This window comes from Mustela erminea, chromosome 8 (assembly GCF_009829155.1).
Source record: "Mustela erminea isolate mMusErm1 chromosome 8, mMusErm1.Pri, whole genome shotgun sequence".
Taxonomy (NCBI): Eukaryota; Metazoa; Chordata; class Mammalia; order Carnivora; family Mustelidae; genus Mustela; species Mustela erminea.
In genome coordinates this window covers 30,888,910-30,909,776 of record NC_045621.1, presented here as the reverse complement: position 1 = coordinate 30,909,776, position 20,867 = coordinate 30,888,910, and the positions used below count along the sequence as shown (strand labels likewise).

Below are 20,867 nucleotides of genomic sequence, written 5' to 3'. Positions count from 1 at the left end.
AAAGAAAATCTGTTATTATTTTATCATGTGATAGAATTAAGTATCTTCATAATACTCTTGGTAATTAATCCTAAATTCTTTAACTATCTGGCTCTTTACAGAAATGTGTGCCAATCCCTGGACTAGATGATTTTTAAGGTTCCTTCAAAGACTCAGTGTTCAGATATTCTCAGTGCATATCAGTAAAACCAGCTGTGGAATGCAGATGAGCTGAACGATGTGGATTTGCCAGTGCTTGGCCATGTTTTGCTATTTGGGAGCATAGTATAATCAGAAGGACCCCAAAGTAGAGCCGCCTCATTGTCTTTGCCTCTGTTTTCCCATCTGTTCTGTGGGAAATCAGTTCATGTTCACAGCTTACAGCTTCCCTAAGCTGGCTGGGGCTTGTGTGCTGTTGAAAACTTCAAAGCAGAAACCTATTTGACAGATTGTTTCCCTTTCCCATCTGTTTTTCTTAAACTATTCATATAGTCTAGTAAGTGAACAATTAATCAGAGAACTGATTCGATAATGCCCTTTGAAAGTGACTCAGATACTTCCAAAGCAGATTCCTAAAGCTACCAGATCTACTGTGTAGCCAGTACACACCAGGCAAAGGTCCCATAGAATTTGTTTGGAAGCATGTCCCTAAGACCATACCTACATGAAGAGGTCGGAGGGACCCAGAGAGTCCCCAGAGCCAAAAGCTCCCTGGAAATTAGTTTGTACAGACGTTTCAACTTTCCCTAAAGAGCCAATGTAGGAATTTCAGCCTTGACCTTCTGGGTATTAAAATGAAAATTTGTTACCTTGGAAGGTAGTTTTTATCCCATTCGTGTCTATTTGTTAGTATTTTAGCCCAAATTAGGGTATTTCAAATTAGCTAGGTGGCTGAGAGCAGCACTTAAATAGAAACAAATCAGATTCACTGAGGTGGGCTCGGCCTAAGCTTTATTAAGTGATTGTGATACAATTAATTGTAATACAATTAAGTGATTGTGATACAAACCCCAGCACTTTGGGCACCAAGCATTTGCAAGAGTCCCTGTACGGCGTGCACATGTCCCCTCGAGACAAAATGGCCGACTGGAGAGTAGCTCTGCCAAGCGGGAATATAATGCAAGCCACTCAGATAATCTTAAATTTAACGGCCAAATATAATAAATAAATAAATAAATAAATAAGGTGAAATCTGAAAGTCGACATTAAATTTAATAAACTTGATATGCCCACTATGTCATTGCTTCAGTATATAACCAATATAAAAATTATCAGTAAGACATTTTCCTTTTGCAGTACTCTTTGAAATCCAGGGTGTATTTTTAAACTTAGAGCCTGTCCCAGTTTGTACCAGCCACATCTCAAGTAGCTGCCTATGGCACAAATTATCCATCTTAATGGCCACAGCAGCTCTGGGAGCCTTGAATTGGAAACTGGTTCTCAGATTGCAAAGCGTGGCTGGTGAAAATGGCCACAGGATGGACAGCGGGGACAAACGAAAGTTGGGATCATCCTCACTTCTTTTATACTCAATTATATAAGTGTCACATGTTAGCTGAAGGTCAGTGTTAACCCAACTGCAGCAAAACTACAGAAAAAGAGGAGCTGGGTTCAGGTACTGACCCTAACACTTAATTGGGTGCCCTCGGGCAAGTTACGCAAAACCTTCAGTTTCTTCACTTGCAAAATGGGAGTAGGTCTGAAGCCTCAGGCTCAAAGGGTTGTTGTGGAGATTAAGTAAATAATGCATATTAACTCCATAAATGCTCAAGAAATGCTTGATATGTCATCACTGTTGCTGTTATTAACTATTTTTACAAATCAAAATTGCTTAAAGATGAACTATAAAGGCAGTCTTTTTTTATTTCTGCAAAAGAGGAGGAAAATGATTGTAAGATTGATAGACTATCTTTTTAAAGAGTAGGTTTAACCAGCTTCTTAAATGGAGCACTGCTCCTCATGTAAATCATCCATGCACCAAGAAATCTGAAAGATACTATGTTACCTGCAGAACATTTTTGGTTTTGTGTTTAACCAGAAATTATTACGTTTAAGTATTCTACAGGGAAGCTTCTAGAGAAGACTACCCTAAAATGCCACTCTTGAGGGTACTGGGTGAGGCAATGAAAGAAAAGAAAATAGTTTTTCTTTCTCTTCTTGTCCTCATTTATCTTCTCCTTTTATTTAAAGTCAGCAGAACTAATTAAGGCAAAGCTAAAGGAAATGAATTCAAAGTTTGCACTGCACATGTGAACTCATCTTTCCACAGTGACATATTTGAAAGGCCAAATAAGGCGCTCCTTCATATTGTACTCCAGCAAGGGGGCAGAAGAAATTGCACACACTCTTGGGTTTGACTCACTACTGACTTGCTTAGAAGTCATTGCCATTCCAAAACACAGTGTAATGGTTCTCACCTACGCGAGGATGATGGAAAATCACAACACGTGTCAGTGCTTGCTATACCAAATACACCTTTCATGGGGATTTTGTTCAGAATGAAAGATGTAGTGAAAATTTTAAGATGCAAATAAGTGGCGAATAAATAAATATGGGATATACTTACACATTCATGCACTGAAGCTGGGCGGCTTTGAGCCATGAGAGCAAAGAAATGTACTCAACCATCAATTTAGTAGGTCATTTTGAATGCAGGCAGCAAAATGGCCATGTGCATAAAAAACCACTACTATATTTTGAGAGATCCTTTCTAAGAATCCTGAAATATTAATAACATGGTCTTAATGTAGTTGAAGACAAAGGAATGTGTTAGGGGCAGCGAGGTTGCCGAGAATAGCACAATGACAATTTTGTACTTTTGCTTGTGCTGGTAAAAGCTGGAGAAAAAAGGAGTAAAAATAGTCTGGGTGTTTAAAGAAAGGCAGCCTTCAGTTTTCAAAATCAGTGTAAAACTCTGTATTCCCCAGGTGAATTCACGTGTACTTACTCTCGCTAACACATTCATGCAAGCTTCAAGGACACAGAGAAAAAGTATAAAGTTATGATCTCTTTTTTTTCCCTTAAATTCACATAAACATACAACTCATTTTTGAACTTCAAACAATTCAAGGCATCCTGTAATTTGACTTTGTGAACGATGAACTTGATTTTTTTTAACTGAAAGTAGTCTGACCAGCAAAGAAGTTGAGGAAATGGTAATTCTCTGTTTTTCTCTTCCTTGTAACTTGCTGAATTGGCTCCCTTTCCACATGGCAATGACTCCATCACAGGCCAGTTTTTCTTGTCAGTCTTCCCACTTCCATTGTGAGATGTTAGATTTTGATGCCTGGTGGAAGGGAGGTACATAACGATCACCAGGAATGTGGAGAGATTCATCCCATATCCAGATGTGGAAAAATAAAAACGACTTAGGCCTTCTCGGCAGTCCTAGCACCACCCAACCCAATACCGGGTTTCTGCAACTTGCTGTTGTGGGCTGTTACTGAGTGGCAAGACAGGTCCCAGTGGGTTTGTTTCTGAGTTCAGGGACCCATCGTGTTTGATGTGGGAAGGACAAGCTTGACCCTTGGTGCATCTTCCTCCCACAGCTGGTGTGGCTGAGTTTAATCAAAACCCTAGGGCCATCTTGAGCATGACCAACGAGCACCTTGCATATGGAACCATGCCTAATTATGTGATGCGTATAAACTCGAGACACATAAATCTCAGTCATTGGAGCAACTTGTTTTTCTAAGATTCTCCGGTCCAGTGAAAGACGAAGGCAAATAAGGCAGAGATTGATCTCCCAGCGCTTTTTTTTGTAGGTGCTCCACACATCATAAAGTTTTGGCTCGTTAAAGGAAATTCCATAAACAACTTTAGTTAATCATAATGAAGTAACTGTGTGCCTTTCTAGAGCTTCTGCTCAGCTCCCTTTCCGCTTGCCATCACAAGAGCGTGATTAAGAAAATACCAACAGGATGTGCAAGAGGGAGGAACAGACTTGTGCTGGAAGCCGTACAGACGCTTGACGGATGAGTCATGAGACGAGCCAATGTGGCTGTATCTCCTCAGAGAATCAAGCACTTTCATGGGGCCCCCTTTTTTTTTATCTACTCATTTGAAAAATCTGCTGGGTTGCTGGCATGGTGGGTCTCCTTTGGTGGTCAGGCTGATGGAAAATGCCTGATGGGTCCTTCTCCTGGCTTGCATTTTGGATAGTTGAGGAACAGATTAAGGATGAGATACATGGAGAAAATTGGAAGTGAATTGTACTGAAAAGATTGTGGGTAACTGTCACCTTTTTTTTTTTTTTTTAAACCTCTGGTCTTATGAAAAAACTTGTTTTTGATTGGCTTTGTCACTGTGGGTTTAATACGGATGGTGTTGGTCAGCTTTTATTTCAGGTTGAGACAGATTTGGGAGGTGATGGTGAAGGGCATAGGGGAGGAAAAGGGGCAAGCAAGGCCCTGTTAATTATTTTTTATTGTGAGGTTTCACAGAATTATGGAGATTTTCCACATGAGTAAAAGCAGTTTTCAGTGTCAGTGTGATGTTTTCAAAGATGAAGTCATGGAAAGCATGTCAGGTGCATAAAGAACTATATGGCCCATGTTCTCTGTAGCAGCCACTTAGGGTGTGCGTGCATGGGGAACAAGGCGGGTGTTGAAAAAATGGAGAGAGGGAGAAACAGGAGGGTTTCATTAATTGGAAAATCAACATAAAATATCTGCTGATCTTAAAAAAAAAAATCTTAGCATATTATATTCCACAATCTGTGGTTAAGACTTTATATTACTCTACCTTGAAATTATGACCATGTCTCACCAACTCCTTTTTTTTTTTTTTTTTTAAAATGCTTGTTTGCCTTTGTTGGTCTTTTGGTTTGGTTCCCTCTGTACCTGAAATAAGGAAATAATCGGCAATAATATTTTGTTAGAGCTTGGATACACTTCCAACTGTTGGTTCAAGACCAGGCTCTCAGATTCCATAGCATATAGCCAAGAGTTTAGGCTTTAGGGGCAGAAGGCTTAGCTCAAAGCTGGTCCCTGACATTTACCTGATACATGGTCTGGTATCAGGAATGTCCTGTTCAAAGCTGGTCTTCCTCATTTCTAAGGTAGAGCTAATTACAGTGCCTTTGCAAAAGGTGCTGTAGGGATGAGACAGTATTGAGCATATAAGCACCGTACCTGCACCTAGGAAGGACTCCGTAAACTTAACTGTAATTTATTCATGCCGCTGGCTTTAAGAGCATTTCCTTCATAGGGCTCTTGCCACCTGACCAGGAACATAACGATTTAAAGAGTGACTATAATTAATTAACTAATGCTTTTGGTTGCTTTACCTGCCTCTGAAGCCAGGTGATCTCTGGCAGTCAACAGAAATGTCTCCCTTCTTCTGAATCAAGGAGATGACATTTTGCATTCCTCTGTTAGCAGTGGTTTTATTGTTTTGGTTTTTTCTCCATCTTTCCGTAGCCTGCAAAATCGGATATTACAAGGCCCTCTCCACGGATGCTACCTGTGCCAAGTGCCCACCCCACAGCTACTCAGTCTGGGAAGGAGCCACGTCGTGCACCTGCGACCGAGGCTTTTTCAGAGCCGACAGTGATGCAGCCTCTATGCCCTGCACACGTAAGTTCTTCCATCCTGTTTCTTTGATGCCAACAGCTTGCCTTACCACCTAGCAGGGCACTGCCAAGCCTTCTCCCATGATAACCATGTAAGGGGCAGATTAAATCAACTATGAATCTTTTCTTAATCAAAGCAGGGGAGATGCTTATGAGAACAAGGGTCTTTCTCACCGTTCTGGTTGCCTTTGAAACTCACAGCTGCCCACAGACTGCTTTGTGGAGGAGAGACATTCAAGGGTTGTAATCTGACAGTGTAATTAGAGCTGAGACTGAAATTTCCAAAAGGCTTTATCGTTTCCTCCAGCAGTCTCTGGAAGCCTGACAGCTGCGGGGGAAACAGGTACAGGGCAGGATTCCGAGGATGGGATGACGTGTGGGCTGTGGTTTCAGTTCTGGGCACTGACGTCATGGCTTGTGTTGTCCTTACCTTTCTTCCTTCTTTCCCCATAGTTTTGTGTTCATAACATTTAGGCCTGGATCCTAATAAATGCCTGTTTAATGGTAGGCACTCAGTAAGTGCTGGACTAATGAATGGATGGGGAGGGCACCTCGGTATGCAGAAGAGCAGGGAAATCCATTCTCATACTTCCTGTGGACAGTGCTCCTAGTGTTGCCATTTCTTTCATGTGCACTGTGGGCTTCACAGACCCTGCGGTGGCTGTGACCTTGACAAGAACAGGGAGTCGTGGATCCAGGTGTTCCACCCATGGTGTTCTGTTGGGTCAGTCAGTGTATGGAGGGATGAAGCCGAGGGCCAGGCACACAGGATTCCCATAGGTTTGGGCTTTGTATTCCAGCCTCCCGTTTCCCCATCTATAGAACGGGATTAATAACAGTACCTCCACCACCTCATGTTGGTTACATAGTTAAAAAATGCGTGAAGTGATGTTACTCAATATATTTTAGCTTTGACTGTGCTTATGACTGTTACTGTTTTGTTCCCTATTATAAATTCCATCTTGGCTAGCCTGGAGCCAACATCCCTCCAAATAGAAGTGTTTCTGGTTTGGGGGTACGTGGACCGGCTCTGAGGCCATTGTCTTAATTCAGTCAAGTATCACCTTTAAAGGGAGTGGGAAGAGATTTCAGACCCATCCCAGTTCTGCTGAGTGAGGTTGACATACCCTCCAGAGTTCCTTTTTTTTTTTTATAAAGATTTTATTAATTTATTTGAGAGAGCAAGACAGAGATAGCAAGAGGGGAGCGCTTAAGTGGGGAGGAGAGGGAGAAGCAGGCTCCCCCCAGGAGCCTGAAATCATGAACTGAGCCCAAGGCAGATGCTTAACCAACTTAGCCCCCCAGGTGTCCCCAGAGTTTCTTTTCTAGCCAGAGATGACAACAGCAGCAGCAATAAGAACCATTTTATAATCATGTCCAGGTAACATAGCAGGTGCTTTCAGGAAACCTTATCACAGGGCTCATATTAAAACAAATCTGTAAAATAGACATTATCTTCATTTTATAGACGAGGTAACTGCCAGCTCAGAGATAGTAGGGAACACACCCTAGGCTCCACGCCAGCTTGGTGATAGAGGTGCACGACTCCTGTAGTTCTGATCACTGGCAGGCTCTCTTGCCCACTCCCCCGGATCGAACACAAACTTCCTCCAGAGGGAAGGAATTGGCTAGGGTCAGCCCAGAATCCTGGGCATGGATTTTTCTCATTTCCTTTTTCTGTGGCTTCCCTAAACTAAGTACTTTCTTTGGATAGCCATGGATGTTTGACCAGCTCAAGTCCCAGAGTTTTTCTTTTCTGAGTATCCCCATCCTGTGTTCACGATGTGTGATGATGGTGATGGTCAACTCTCCTGTGTCCACACCGGCTGCCAACAGTTGACCAGGTGTGGGATTTTAGGACACAGTAGCAGACTCAAAGGGCAGTATTGGGGGCAGACAGTGTGATGGAGAGTGTGATGACCTTTAACTTGGAACATGTAGTCCACCACCTACTGTTCATACAGATAGAGCCTTCCCCAGGTTGAAGCTTGACTGTGTTATGATCTTTATAAAACTCATCTTTGATGGCGAGATGGCCCGGGTCTTGTTCCCAGGTATTTTTAGTCTCATGGTTCTGATCTGTCCTGCAACCTTCCAGGACCATGGGCCAGTCACTTAACTGTTGCAGCTTTACTGTGTGGAAGTTTGCGGGGACCACAGATGCACCCGCCTGAATTACTGGAATGCTGTGCCATGTGTGTCTAAGTGTGGTCGCTGAGCCCTGGGCATTCTTACATTTATGTGGGAATAAATTGTTGGCTTTATCGTGAGGATACAAATGAGAACAGGAAAATACGGATTTCAGCAATTGGGGGCACCAAAAGGTTTAAGAACTAAAGTAACTTGGGCAGTTTTCACAGATTGCTTTCAGCAACGTCTAAAGAGGAAGACCGAGGGCTCTTTGTGTCATTGATAAAAGCTCCACGAAAATACCAAAGCAGTGTGGGATCCTTTTCTCTCCTGCTCCATCCTCTTGGACTCTGCCTACAGGTCCCTGACTCAAGCGCTTCGCGTTATTCTGACGTTTATTGAGTTAAGACGAAGTGCAGTGCTGTTAACACCACACAGTTCGAGGTGATCCGGCTGCCCCACACCGCAGCGTACTCATCTGTCGAATGGGATTCTCAAATGGGTTGTTTTAAGAGTTGAATAAGAAAGTATTTGTAAAGGTCTGGCGCATGGTTGGAATCTAGCAAATGTTTGTCCCCGTCTTGTACCTCCAGCTGATCACTGCTTCCCCAGACTAGCTCCAGAGCACTTGGCCGGTGCATCTGACCACTTCTCGACGCTGCTTTTCTCACTTGGCTGTGCAGTCTAATTACCCAGGGGCTGCACAGCAATCCAGAATTTCTGGGGATAGACTCCGGCATCAGTATTTTTAAAAAGTTGCCCCCATAAATTGTACTGTAAAGACAAAATCGAGACCACATCTGTACAGAGTTTATTTTTAAGTTTTTTTATTATTATTATTATTATTTAATAGGCATTAACTACTTAAGACCTCCTTTGAGACTGGGATCATTAAGGGCGAGACTGTATTTCACTAATAGGTATACCAGTAAGTTAGGCAGCAGAATATTCTAGTTTATGGCTAACTCTAGATTTCTCCCTTCCTGCACTGTCCACGACTATGACCACTAGACACATGTGGCTCTTTAAATTTAAAATTACTAACGTCAAGTTTAGAACTCACTTTCTCACACTTGCCATATTCCAAGGGCTTGAAAGCCCACGTGTAGCTAGTGGTGACCATACTGGACGCCCTTCTGCTATAGAGTATTGCTGCCATTGCAGAAAGTTCTGTGGGACAGGGTTTAGTAGGCATTTCGGTAGAGAAGCCAGTGGGAGTTTCTCAAAAAACCTCTTGTTCAGATAACCCAACAGAGTGAAGCCCTTCCCCCTTTGCCTTACCCCTAGCTTTATCGGATTCTTTTGACAAGATGTGGGGATGGAAAGGAACATAAACATCAGGGATCCTTTCAAACTGATTCCAGCCTTTAATCAGTTCTTGCCAGTTGGTTAAGCCAGGTGACAAACCCAATTCCCTTGTGCTGACAGCCATGATAATCAGGCACCTTCTTTGTTCATTATGCTATCTTTAACCCCAGCATTCTTATGCAGCCCCGCATTTAGTGATCGCTCACTGTGACGGCACACTAATGAAGAAATAAAACACACTCTCTGAGACTCATTCTTCTAGCCAAAGAGAGACTCTGCTCCACTGGTTTGTAAAATCAGGTTTTTGTTCACTTGGAGAACGATTAGACCAGGTGAATACAAGCAGCATTGGCTAATTTGGAAGGAAACCCCTAAGAAGTTCTTCAGACCATCTACACTGCTTGAGAACTTTGAAGCTTTGAAGGGTAAATAAACTTGATTTTTAGGAAGGCTTCTCTTAAAGTGTCTGGTTAAGGTTCATATAAGTGGCTGCTTGCGGATGAGGTATGGCTTCCAGACGAGCATCATGAATATTTTCAAGAAAACGATACACACTTGTTAGAATGGAGAGTCAGAAAAGTGCTTCATAAGTACCAAGGGGTGTAGAAATCTCATGGGAGTCACCTGGGGGTTAGCAGAAGTCAGGTCTGGGGCTCGGCGTTTCAGCCATGTTCCCAGATGCTGCTGATGCTGCTGGTCTGTAGACGGTCTTCAGGTTACGTAAGGCTTTAGATCCTTCCCAATGGATGGCAGGAGACTGGAGGCCCTTTGTCCATGGCTATGGTTCAGTTCAGTGGCAACTCTAGGACAATATTGCAAGGAGTGTGAATATTCTCCTTTGATGGAAATGCAATACTTCCTTTGTCTCCCAGAAGAAAACCCAGCCTGGTTCAGAGTTACATAATCAAAACCCCTCACCACGGAGCTTTGTTTATTTGTATTTTTTTCTCAAGTCCCCACCAAGTTACTGCCCGAGACACCTGTATCCCTCAAGAAAGGTGCCGGTGGTTCTGTGACACTGCCCGAGAGGCAGACGCCAAGACTTCTCTATACACAGGGATGCCATTTAAGCTGACGAAGGAATTTTGATGTCATGAATCATTTCTTAGAAAGAATTTGAATGTGATTTTTAGTAATGAAATCAACATCCTTTTGCTCAACCGAGACCCAGCCCCCCCCCCCCCCCCCCCCCCCCCCGCAACACCTTCCCCTCTGCTTACCTTTCTGGGTAGTCAGGAATGTGGTCAGACAATCAGCAGTGTTGGGAGAATTCAGCCACATGCCTGTGCAAGAAGATTTGATTACCTTAGTTATTGAGTTGCTTGTTCCGTGATTATAGTGAGAAAGGTCTTCATTCCCCCCACCGGGAGATGGAACCGATACTACAGTTAAGGGAAATTTCTAACCCCTTATTGTGGTTCAGAATGCACTAGAAAATTAAAAAAAAAAAAAAAAAAAGCCTTATAGAAGAAGTAAATTGGCTTTGTTTCTCTAGAGAGAAATAACAAATTTGTTATTTTGCCACCTTTTCTTCTGAGCACCAGGATGGTTTTCTGTATTTTTCAGTTGGAAATCTGTCCTTGTGCTTTTGGGTACTCTTGATTTAACTTGTTTGATGAAACTTATTAGAACCTCCTGATTGGAGCGCTCTGTAAATAAGAGATTATTATTTCAGATTGCCAACTTGAAGGACCTTCACAAATCTGTCTCCGAGTAAACGGCCTTGAATAATTCAGTCAGCTGTGCCAAACAAACAAAGAGTGATTGATTGATACTAAGACACGGCCTAAAATATTCCAAATTTGCAGCTTTTAAGACAATTCAGACTGGAGAAGCTTTGAGCTAATGAGGGCAAATTTACCAAGATCTATGACGAAAGGTCCTGATTTGAAAAAGCTTTCTGCAGGTTTGGGTTATCAAGAAATTGAAATAGCTTGGCTCCAAACAGCAAACATCACTTACTTTGTCTTTACATTTGCCTTTTGTAATTGAATTTAGTGCGCCACTGTATTTCCTCCAGAAAGTGTATTGTTTTAAAATTACCATTTCAGTTCTGTTACTCAAAGCCCTCACTTCTAATGCTTTCTGACAGTTATCACCATAATGAACCATAATGAAATGATGAGCAATCTTCAGTGGAAACCCAGTGTGGATCCCAGAGGTGCTGTGTGACTGTGTTGTTAAAATTTGAATGCAAATTAAAATAACATCGTCCTTACTTGTTTCCAAGGTCAGGAGAAGAGAGACTTTTTTTTTTTTTTTTTTTTTTTTTAAGTGCTTTAATTTTGGAAATCTCACATCCATTTTCAAACAAGCCCTTGAAGGTACCACTGATGTTTGATTCAGTTCTCTGCCCCAAAGATTTACATGCTTAACAGTCTGGCTAAAGGATTTGGGGAGGGATGTCTACCATGAGTCTTTGATGTATAAACCATAGCATAAAAGGCAGCCTTTGGTTTTAAGTAAACTACATTTTTTTCCCCCACCCAAAAGCATAGTACTTTTTTCTCTAGACCTTCAAGTAACTAATAGTATACTGATGTGAGGTTGGACACTCTGTGAAACTGATCAATGAGAGCGTAGTTAGGTCTAGTGAAAGACTGGTTGGTACGAGAGTGAGGACAAAGGCCAAAGATGCCTGAAGTTTCCTTAATCCGAGTGTTTCAGGAGATCCTTTGATTGATTTCTTGCCATATCACATTTTATCATCCATGTAGTCAGTCATTTTTGTGAACACATTTTTATGAAAATTTTTTGGATCCTAGATTTACAGGGAAATTTGTTATTTCACATCATTTATCAAATTTGTGCTGTGAGAATACCGTTTCATACTGCATTTCATTTGTCTTGGGATAAAAACTCAGACTGAGACACCAACTCCCCCATTGCCAGATTGTGTGACAGGGTTTTTAGTTCAGAATGTACAGTCTTGCTGCCTCCCTGGTGATCCATTGATAAGTAGATTAATATGCCTGCCCCTCGACCATATCAGACAGATAAGAACAATCTAAGATTTTGATGATTCAGATACAGTCCTCAACAGGTTTCATTTTTAGGTGCTGCTTTGGTTAGATCTCAGTAGTTCGCAGGCTGACATCAGCGAGTGAGTAACCCACATTCTTGTCTCTTCTTTGCTGATTGCCTTTCAGTATTTTGACTAATAGGAAAAAAGCACCCCCAGAGAATCCAAGTGCATGACTCTCATCCAAAGACAGGAATACGGGGGAAGGGTCACCAAGTAATGCTTACTAGAAAGGACTGAATGGATCCCAGGCTGATCACTTGCCATTTGGTTGTTTGTAAACTTAAAAAAATCTTTAGGATATTTAATAAGGATTAGGTACCATCTCGTTGAATTTGTTTTATTTATTTATTTTTTTGAAGATTGATTTATTTGAGAGAGAGCACACACAAGTGAGGGAAGAAGCAGAGGGAGAGGGAGAGAAAGAATCTCAAGCAGACTCCCTGCTGAGCTGGCTGACATGGGGCTCGATCTTGGGACCCTGAGATTGTGATCTGAGCCACAATCAAGAGTTGGCCAGTTAACTGACTGATCCACCCAGATGCCCCAAATTATTTGTTTCAGAACAACGCTATTCTAGGCTTTTCTTTACCCTCCAACCTCTACTTCTCATTTTATACAGATAAACAGTCCAGTGTGGACATTTTATAGGGATTAATGGTATCATGTGGATTCAACTGGCAATCCATAGGTTTGAGGAAGGTGATGGATGTTTTCGTGAGAGGCTTGAGTAATTTGCCAATGCCATTTAGTCAGGTCGTTGTGATTTTTCCACCACTATGAACAGTTAAGAGTGGCTTGTTATCAACTGAGCCCTGTCATTTCTGGATAGCTTTTTTGATACTGTTCATGGAAGTCATACAGCGGTTGTGCACAGCACGCTTCTATGAAATAGGGTCAGTTACACATTTTGCTCAGGTCCCCTGGGGTGAGCACTGGTTACCTTCCTTACTATCAGATTTTGCTTTTGTTCTGTCTGCGGCTCAGCAGAAGAAGAACTGAGGGAAGAGTCTTATTGCATAGATACGATTGCCCACTCCCACCCTCCCGTGACCTTCTCTCCCCCCCTCACCCCAGGGAAAGAGCCTTTAGCAGAAACTTCCTAATTTCTCTCTTTAGTAGAATTTGAGAGAGAGAGAGAAGTTACCAGAGAGGGGGTAACTCATCTAAGGCAAGCCCACCATCCAGGAAGTAATGCCAGCAAACTTCAGCATGAAGGAAGAAGGAAGCTGGGAGAAAGGGTGACTCGGGGGTGAAGTGAGAAAGTGAGGAATGTTCCACAAAAAATTCGTACTTGTGCTTTCCTTTTTTTCCTCCAGATTGCTTATGTCATTCTGACAGGGGCCATTATAGCCTCAGAATCAGGCATTCTGGTCATAATAGCTTTGCACATTTGGGTGATGTTAATTTGGGCGGCTCTGCTTAACGTTTTCTTATCTTCGTTTTGGTCATCAGATGGCTGAGGCTAATAAATAATTTTTGTCAGATTTTATTATGAGGAATTAAACAAGATAAAGTACGAAAAACCACTTTGCAAGAAATGTCAATTAATTTGCCGGCGAGCTAATTCTAAAGCTCATTTTGGAAAAAAAAAAATCACTTTTCTCAGTCTTCCACATTCTAGCTTCCTCATGGCTAGCTGGGAGTTTACTTTTAAAAGGACTTCAGCCATCAGCTAGTCATCTTAAAATAAATAAAGCAAAACCTCAATTAACCCGGGAAGGACAAAGGTTTCCTGGAGAAGGAGGATGTTAAAATAGATGCACCAGAAAAATAGGTAGTGCCAAAATGGCAGCAAGAAGTTACCTTGATTGGAAGCCAAGACTTTTTCAGGGAGCAATAAGTGATTGATGCATCCAAATGGTATTGTTTTTTATTTTAATAATGGGCAGTTACGCTTTGACTCTCTTCATCATTAAAACACAGAAACTGCCATGAGCAAAGGTTAACGCACCATCCATCGATCTCAGGAGGGGAGTCCCCGAACAGCAGTCTTTATGTAAACTAACCCACAGCAGCCAGGAGAGGGAAAGCAATTAATGGTGGCAACATATACAACTGTCCAGGGCCGGGGGAGGCGGGAGACATGGGCTTCATTTCCATCAAAACCTACAACCCCAACTGTTGACTCTGCCCTATAGCCAGTCTTTCAGCTGGAGAGAGATTAACATAGGCTTATCTGGAGGGTTGGAGGGTTTTCCAGCGGAGGCACTGAAGTATTATTGACAATCCCAAAGTTGTGCATGATTAATGAAGCCTTGTGAAGTGAAACTTGAGACCCACGGCACCTCTTCCTCAGAAGATCTGTCTTGTACTGGTTGCCTTGGCGTTTCGGGAGGGTGACAGTAGTAGCATGTGAAGAAATTGATCATTTAAGAGTCAGGTTTCTGCCCATGCTCTTGGGGAATGTTACTTTCCACATCCAGAATTAATTTCATGACCCAGACATTGAATTTTAAAATGGTGATTAAAAATCCGTTCCGTATTAAGTGTCTGCGATAGCTCTGGAAGCTGCTCTTTCTAGGAGCCCGGCTGATTTTGTTCTCCCCTCAACTGCACCATGGCTTTGGTTGCACATTTGAATTTGTTCACCTTCTATCCTGTGATTGTCCTTTTTTTTTTTTTTTTTCTTTTTGCGGGGGCATGTGCTTTTGCAACATACACAAGTGCTATGGTGGTGATGCTTCTGTGGAATGAGCCGGACTGGGTTCCGGAGTCGTCATTAATTCGCTTATTTGTCCAGCAGGTACCTAATGAGGGTCTGCTGTATGTTTGGCATCTTCCTGAGGGCTCGAGATACTCTCACGAACCAGAAAAAAATATTTCTGTTTTCTAATGGGAATATAAATAATAAATAAGAGGATTTAAAATTCTCACAAGAAAGAAAAAAGAATGTTGGGGTTAGCACACGATGGGGGAAAGGGGAGCATTTCACTTTGCAGGGAGTGGTCGGGAGGGAGAAGGGAGGATCTGAGCTGAGACCCCCGCCAAGGAGTAAGGAGGCAGCTATTGAACAAGTCAGGGCAGAGAATTCCTGCCAGGGCTACCAGGTCTAAACTATGAGTCGTATGTCTAGAGTTGTGCTAAAAATGGGTATTTTCAAAACAATTTTATTTATTTATTTATTTATTTATTTATTTATCTATCTATTTATTCAGAGCTTAGGTGAGTGGGGGGGGGAGGACAGAGGGACAGAGAGAAGAATCCCAAGCAGATTCTTGGCCAACTGTGGAGCCCCACACGGGTCTTGATCGCACATCCCTGAGATCATGACCGGAGCCAAAATTATGAGTCGGAGGCTTAACCTGACTGAGCCACCCAAGTACCCCAATAATGGGTACTTTCAGCTTCATTTCTTTTTCCCCTTGGCTCTAGAGTCTGTTAGTACTTTCACAGTTGTTATAAGAAACAGCAGTTTCAGGCTGCTGTGGCGTATTAGACCACGTGTCCATTTGGATTCAAACCCTGCAGCAGAACCCACTTCTAGCTGCAGTGATCACAGCATCTACCTCCCCCCGCCCCCCGTGTTTTACTGAAGTTCCAGTTGCTTTCTATAAGAATGAAAAAACTAGTTTAATCAGACTTGTGGTTTGGAGGCGGGGTGCCTAGGGAGCACGTAGTTTAACCTTGACTTTCCATGGAAAGTCCTCTTTCACATCAGAGGCATTTTAGGACTTACGTTTGGTGTTGGCTGGTCCCTTTCCAGTGACCTTATTAAAGTAAGAGTCCTAGAGATTTCATGTGGCTGTGTTAACATTGGTTCTCCTGCATGGGGCTGCTTTAAAACCTCACATAAGCCAGTAAATGTGTTCTCTGACTACTCAGGAATTACACTTCAGTCTGATACACAGGAGGGAAGAACTAAGATATGTAGAATTACTGGAATTTTCTTTTATACTTCGAATATCGCCCTTCTTAAATGTCACATTCACTCAGCTTCTCCAGATAGTATGTGCTTTCTTTCTGGAAGGTTGTCTTTTCCCAGAAGAGAGCACATGGTGGGTTAAGGAAGATCAAGCTTCCTTTTATGATATCACATGATATGATATTTTATTATATGATATGATAGCCCTTTGCTTTTGCTGTAATTTGGCTACAGCTTCTTTGGGACTTCATCCTGTCAGACTCCTGTCAACTGAATGCATCTTGACATCCCACCAGAAAATAATAATTACCCATTGTAGCACCTTTCACCGGTGCCTGCTGTGCTAGAGAGGAAGTATTTCACACCAGCGAAGCAAATGGATGTTCATTCAATTTATCCACAGTGGCAGGAATACAGCGCCCCATTTCTTTCAGAGCACTGAGAAACTCAAGAAATAGGCCATAATATTTCACATATTTTATTTCTTCCTGAGTCAGTGAAGGTAGATGTAACTTCCCCCTCAGAAGCTAAGAGCTGTATGAGGGTGTAAATCAGGGGTTCTTGGACTGAGCTGCCTACATAGGTTCAGAGTGTGCTGGAAGTCTCTAGAATTAACGTGCTAAATTATGACGCTTCCTCTGAGCATCTTTTTGAGGGGAGGGTACGTTGCTCCCCAAAACTTGTCAGCCGCTAGGGTTGGCAAACTCTAGCCCGAACACCGAATTCAACTGCCCTCGGTTTTTTTGCAAATATAATTTTCTTGGGGACACAGGCACATTCGTTTGTTTCCGTGTTGTCTCTGGCTGCTTTCGGGGTACAGCGAAGAGAGGAATAGGGGCCGCAGAGAAAGTATAGCCCATAAAGCCTGAAATACTGACTCTCCATCAGGTTCTTCACAGAGGAAATTTTGTTGAATCCTGCTGTAAAGGATTCGTAGGTTAAGGAATATTGCATTTGACTTGAGAGCAGAGCCATTATTATCTAGGCCACTAAATTATATTTAAAATGTGACGGGCATTCTAAACATGAGAAATTTAGAAGACTTTAACGTTCTAGCCCCATTCTTGGCAGCAGAAAGGGATTTTAATACGTGAATTCCAAAGAAGTTAAAAAAAAAAAAAGTAAAGGAAGGACATTTATTTTTCCTTACATAGTCTTTAGAATTTGATTGATTTGTCTTTAAAAATGTCTTAATTTCGATGATAAAAATAAAATGTGAAGGAAAACTGTGGTTCTTTAAAGGCTAATAAGGAAAATATTAGCCTGCCTTTGAAAATGAAAAATTTTTTTCAGATATGAAGTTTTTCCACAGCTTCAAACCTGAATAAACCATCATCTGGAACCAAGATGGGGAAAGAAAGAATAACCAATCCTAAATTAGCAAAATTTGATTGATGGAGCCCACATTGTTTTTCATTTTATTTTTTTAAATTTTTAAAAGATTTTATGTATTTGAGAGAAAACAGAGAGCGAACATATGGGGGAAGGGGTAGAAAGAGAGAGGGAGAAGCAGACTCCCCACTGAGCGGGAAGCCCATGCGGGGCTTGATGACTCATGACCTGAGCTGAAGGAAGATGCTTAACTGAATGAGCCACCCAGGAGCCCCTTTAAGATTTTACCTTTAAGGAATCGCCACAGTGTGGAGCTTGAACTTGCAACCCTGGGATCAGGAGTCTTACACTCTACCAACTGAGCCAGCCAGTTGCCCCACGGAGCCCACATTTTATACTCCCAGCCACACTGGCTGGTAACGGAGCTATAAAAGTGCTGAGGGCCAGCAGAGAGTCTGCTCTGTGCCTCCTGTGCTCAGCCATGTTTGGCTTCCTTCAGGCTTTCCTTCCCTCAGATTTCCTGCCCTCCCCTCCTCCGTTTATCCAGGAAAGCATCAAAATGAATCAGAGTTCTTCTTTCCTCCATCTTTGAAAGCAGGTGACAAATAGTAAGTGCCTGCTGAATACATGAAAGCGTCCACAAGTCCCTCCTAATAGGAGTAAGCACAGGATATGATACATAGCCCGACTGAATCCTCCCAAAGTATTTTTAAAAACAGGACGTCGAATTAATCTAGGTACACCGCGATACTCCTTTACTGGGCTTAATGCTAATGAGTCTCCATGGGAAGAGCTGACTATTCCAACTTTAGCTCAGGGTTGGCTGTATGTATTCATTATTTTTATATGTATATTTTTATTAATTCATCATAATTAATACCCAGTACCGTAGGTAGTGGGCCTCAGACACTCTAGAGGACTTTGTGAGTTTTCTGTCTAGACGTTCATTCATTCGTCGGCTCCTCAAACATGTGTTGAACTTGCTCTGAACAGGGAATCAGGGGAGACACTGGGAAATGATGAAGACATCAGTGGTCTTGAAGAGCACATCTAACGGTGATACATACAGATGTGTAGTGTATGTCTGCTTAGCAGGAGCCCATCGCATTTTCCAGACAGAGTAAGACATAGAAATAAATGAAATGTGGAACAGTTGTATAAGCGGGATTGCAGCTGATCCTACATAGGGGCTAGTAGTGAGAAGTTTTGGGAAGGACAGAATCCTGCCATGCACACGACCTGTAAGTTCCCTGATGCTATCCGCTCAGTAGATATGATCTCAACATGGCGACTAGAAAATTTAAACAAGTGGTATGATTATCCCATTTTGTTTTAGATCTCATATTTGTAATTGGAGACTTTCTTGCAGTTGAACAGATTTCTGATGAAAAAGGCACAATCACTTTTCAGAAACTTAACTTGTTCCCAAATATCCAGATACACTACTTACGTAAACAGAAGACAAGATAATCAGAGATTTAAATTTTTCCCTCCTGGATTCCTTGTATTTACTGAGAGAGCCCATATTATGCAGAACACTGTTTTCTTTTCCTGATAGCCATTTCTACAAATAACAGTTTTAAGGCACAGCTATTAATATTAAGTATGACTGCTGGGTCTGGCTAGACTTTTGGTTGTATTAAAGTATGTCCTTTCCTTGTCTTCAGAATACAGTCTTTTCTGAAGAAAAGATGGTCCCTCCTTATAAAGGAAATATGTTCATGATCTTTTAATTGACACAAGTTTAAAAAAAAAAAAGAAAAGAAAACCACGATCCCAGAAACAAAACACAACCACCATTAAGATTTTAATTTATAAATCATGAGCCCTTTCCCACGCCTTGGCAGAACACCATTATATCGTCCTGGGTGGGCATTTTTCCCTCTGCCTCTCCCCCACCCCGCCAAAAAACCCACCAAACAAAACTGTGCTCTTGTCCAGTTTTGAAGCCCATATAACATCCCTCCCTATGGCAGCAACACATAAAACACATGCAGTGCAATTCACCAAACCACTCACGGAGGCATCACTGAATTTGAACTTGCCTTGTCCTGTCCTCGCTCCTTCCTTTAGCATCTACTTCAGGGGTGTCTTTAATAAGACTCACTGCCCAAAGGAAGGAGGCTGTTCCAGGCTACCACTTGTTCTGGTCCAGCCTTCCGTTTTGAAATCCTGCGTCATCCCTCCCCTTTCCCCACCCCCTCTGCCAACACCTCGCCTCCACAGGGCAGTGTTCTATGTCTGAGTCCTGTGACCATTTCCTTTTCTGCTCCATTTCTTCTCTGTTTAGACACTGCCATGCCCCGTCCTACATACTAATTAACTGACTTTTTGCTTCTGCATTGCTTGATTCATTGTGTCACATTTTCCCATGTGAAAGTGGACCAGGAACCTTGGCAAGGAGGTTAATGGATTTAAGAGTCACTCGTATTTAACTCTGGAAGTCACAGCAAAATAAGAACCTGTGGCTGACCCATTTTATAAACCACGCTGTGGTCAGCTTTAGTGGCAGACCGCTAATGGATTTCACCGTGGTGGCAAACCTATCTAGAATTTGAGCTGGATTGAAATACACCTTCCCTTTCCCTACCTTTACATCTCAAACTTTAGCTGAAACTACCGATTTTGGTATTATACCTTTGATGGGGAACACCCATAAGGGAGTGGAAATAACCTTAGAGTGGGAGTACTTTTGGATTTTAGTCTGATTTTGACACTGAGTTGCATGAGATTTCAGTATTAGTATATCCACTTACTGGATCTCAGTTCCCGCATCTTGAAAATGAAGTTATGTGACCAAATGATGCTTAACATCTATCTGTCTGTAGGACACTGTGATTTTAAATAACTTCATTTATTCATAAACCATTTATGTATCTTTATTATAGTCCAGTCAGTGTGCTAGGGACCATACGTATAAATTTGAAACCTAAAGAAGAAATACATTTGCATTTTCTTCTTGCAGACTTCTATGGGGGTAATCTTTTAAACACACTCTTAACAACACTGGACGGGGAACAGATCTCAAAACTGAGAGTGGTTGTTGGTAATTAGTCTCAGGGGGAGATAGGGAGTTCTGCCTGCTTTGTGAGTCTTCAAGTAAATGCTAAGAAAAGAAATGGAGGGTGGGTTACCCTTATTCAGTGTTACCACCAAAATCCTTTAGCCATTCATCAGCATGAGCTAAGTAATAAATATTGTGTATGGCTCCTGATGAATAGGTTACCTCTTTCAATTCCTTCTCAATGGCTACTTTGGGATAACACATGCTATTATGGTTGACTAGCTAAAGCTCCTTCCCAGTTCGTACAGGCCTCCATTTAACTTCCTTTTCCTGATGAACACGAAACATCTCCCTCAAAGCTGTCATTGCAGGTAAATTAGAAATAGAATAAATACAGTGAGCGAGAAACTTCAGATTTTCATTAAAACTCACTCTGGTTCTTTTTCTGCAAGACCAGAATGGGAAAGAGGAAGGAAAAGAAAGGACTTTCCATGTGTTCCACTGAGTAGGTATTTTTCATTAGAGTGTGGCAGGTATCTCTGCAGCCTTTGGAAGTGACTCAGACCAGGAACATGCCCTCCCTTCTCCTACCCGAATTCTTCTCCTTGAAAGCAGCGTGTGTGACAACTTCTTGGCATGTGGAAACAGCAAGAAA

General features: G+C 42.1%; 1 protein-coding gene across 3 annotated transcripts in view; it reads left to right on the top strand.

The window, feature by feature from the left end:
• The window catches only part of EPHA4 (EPH receptor A4), a 142,286-nt gene that overhangs the window by 60,633 nt on the left and 60,786 nt on the right, over positions 1-20,867 (top strand). For all 3 annotated transcript variants that reach the window (XM_032354942.1, XM_032354943.1, XM_032354944.1), the window contains exon 4: positions 5,400-5,555. In XM_032354942.1, the coding sequence (XP_032210833.1) occupies positions 5,400-5,555 (156 nt within the window). The remainder of the gene's footprint in view (positions 1-5,399; positions 5,556-20,867) is intronic.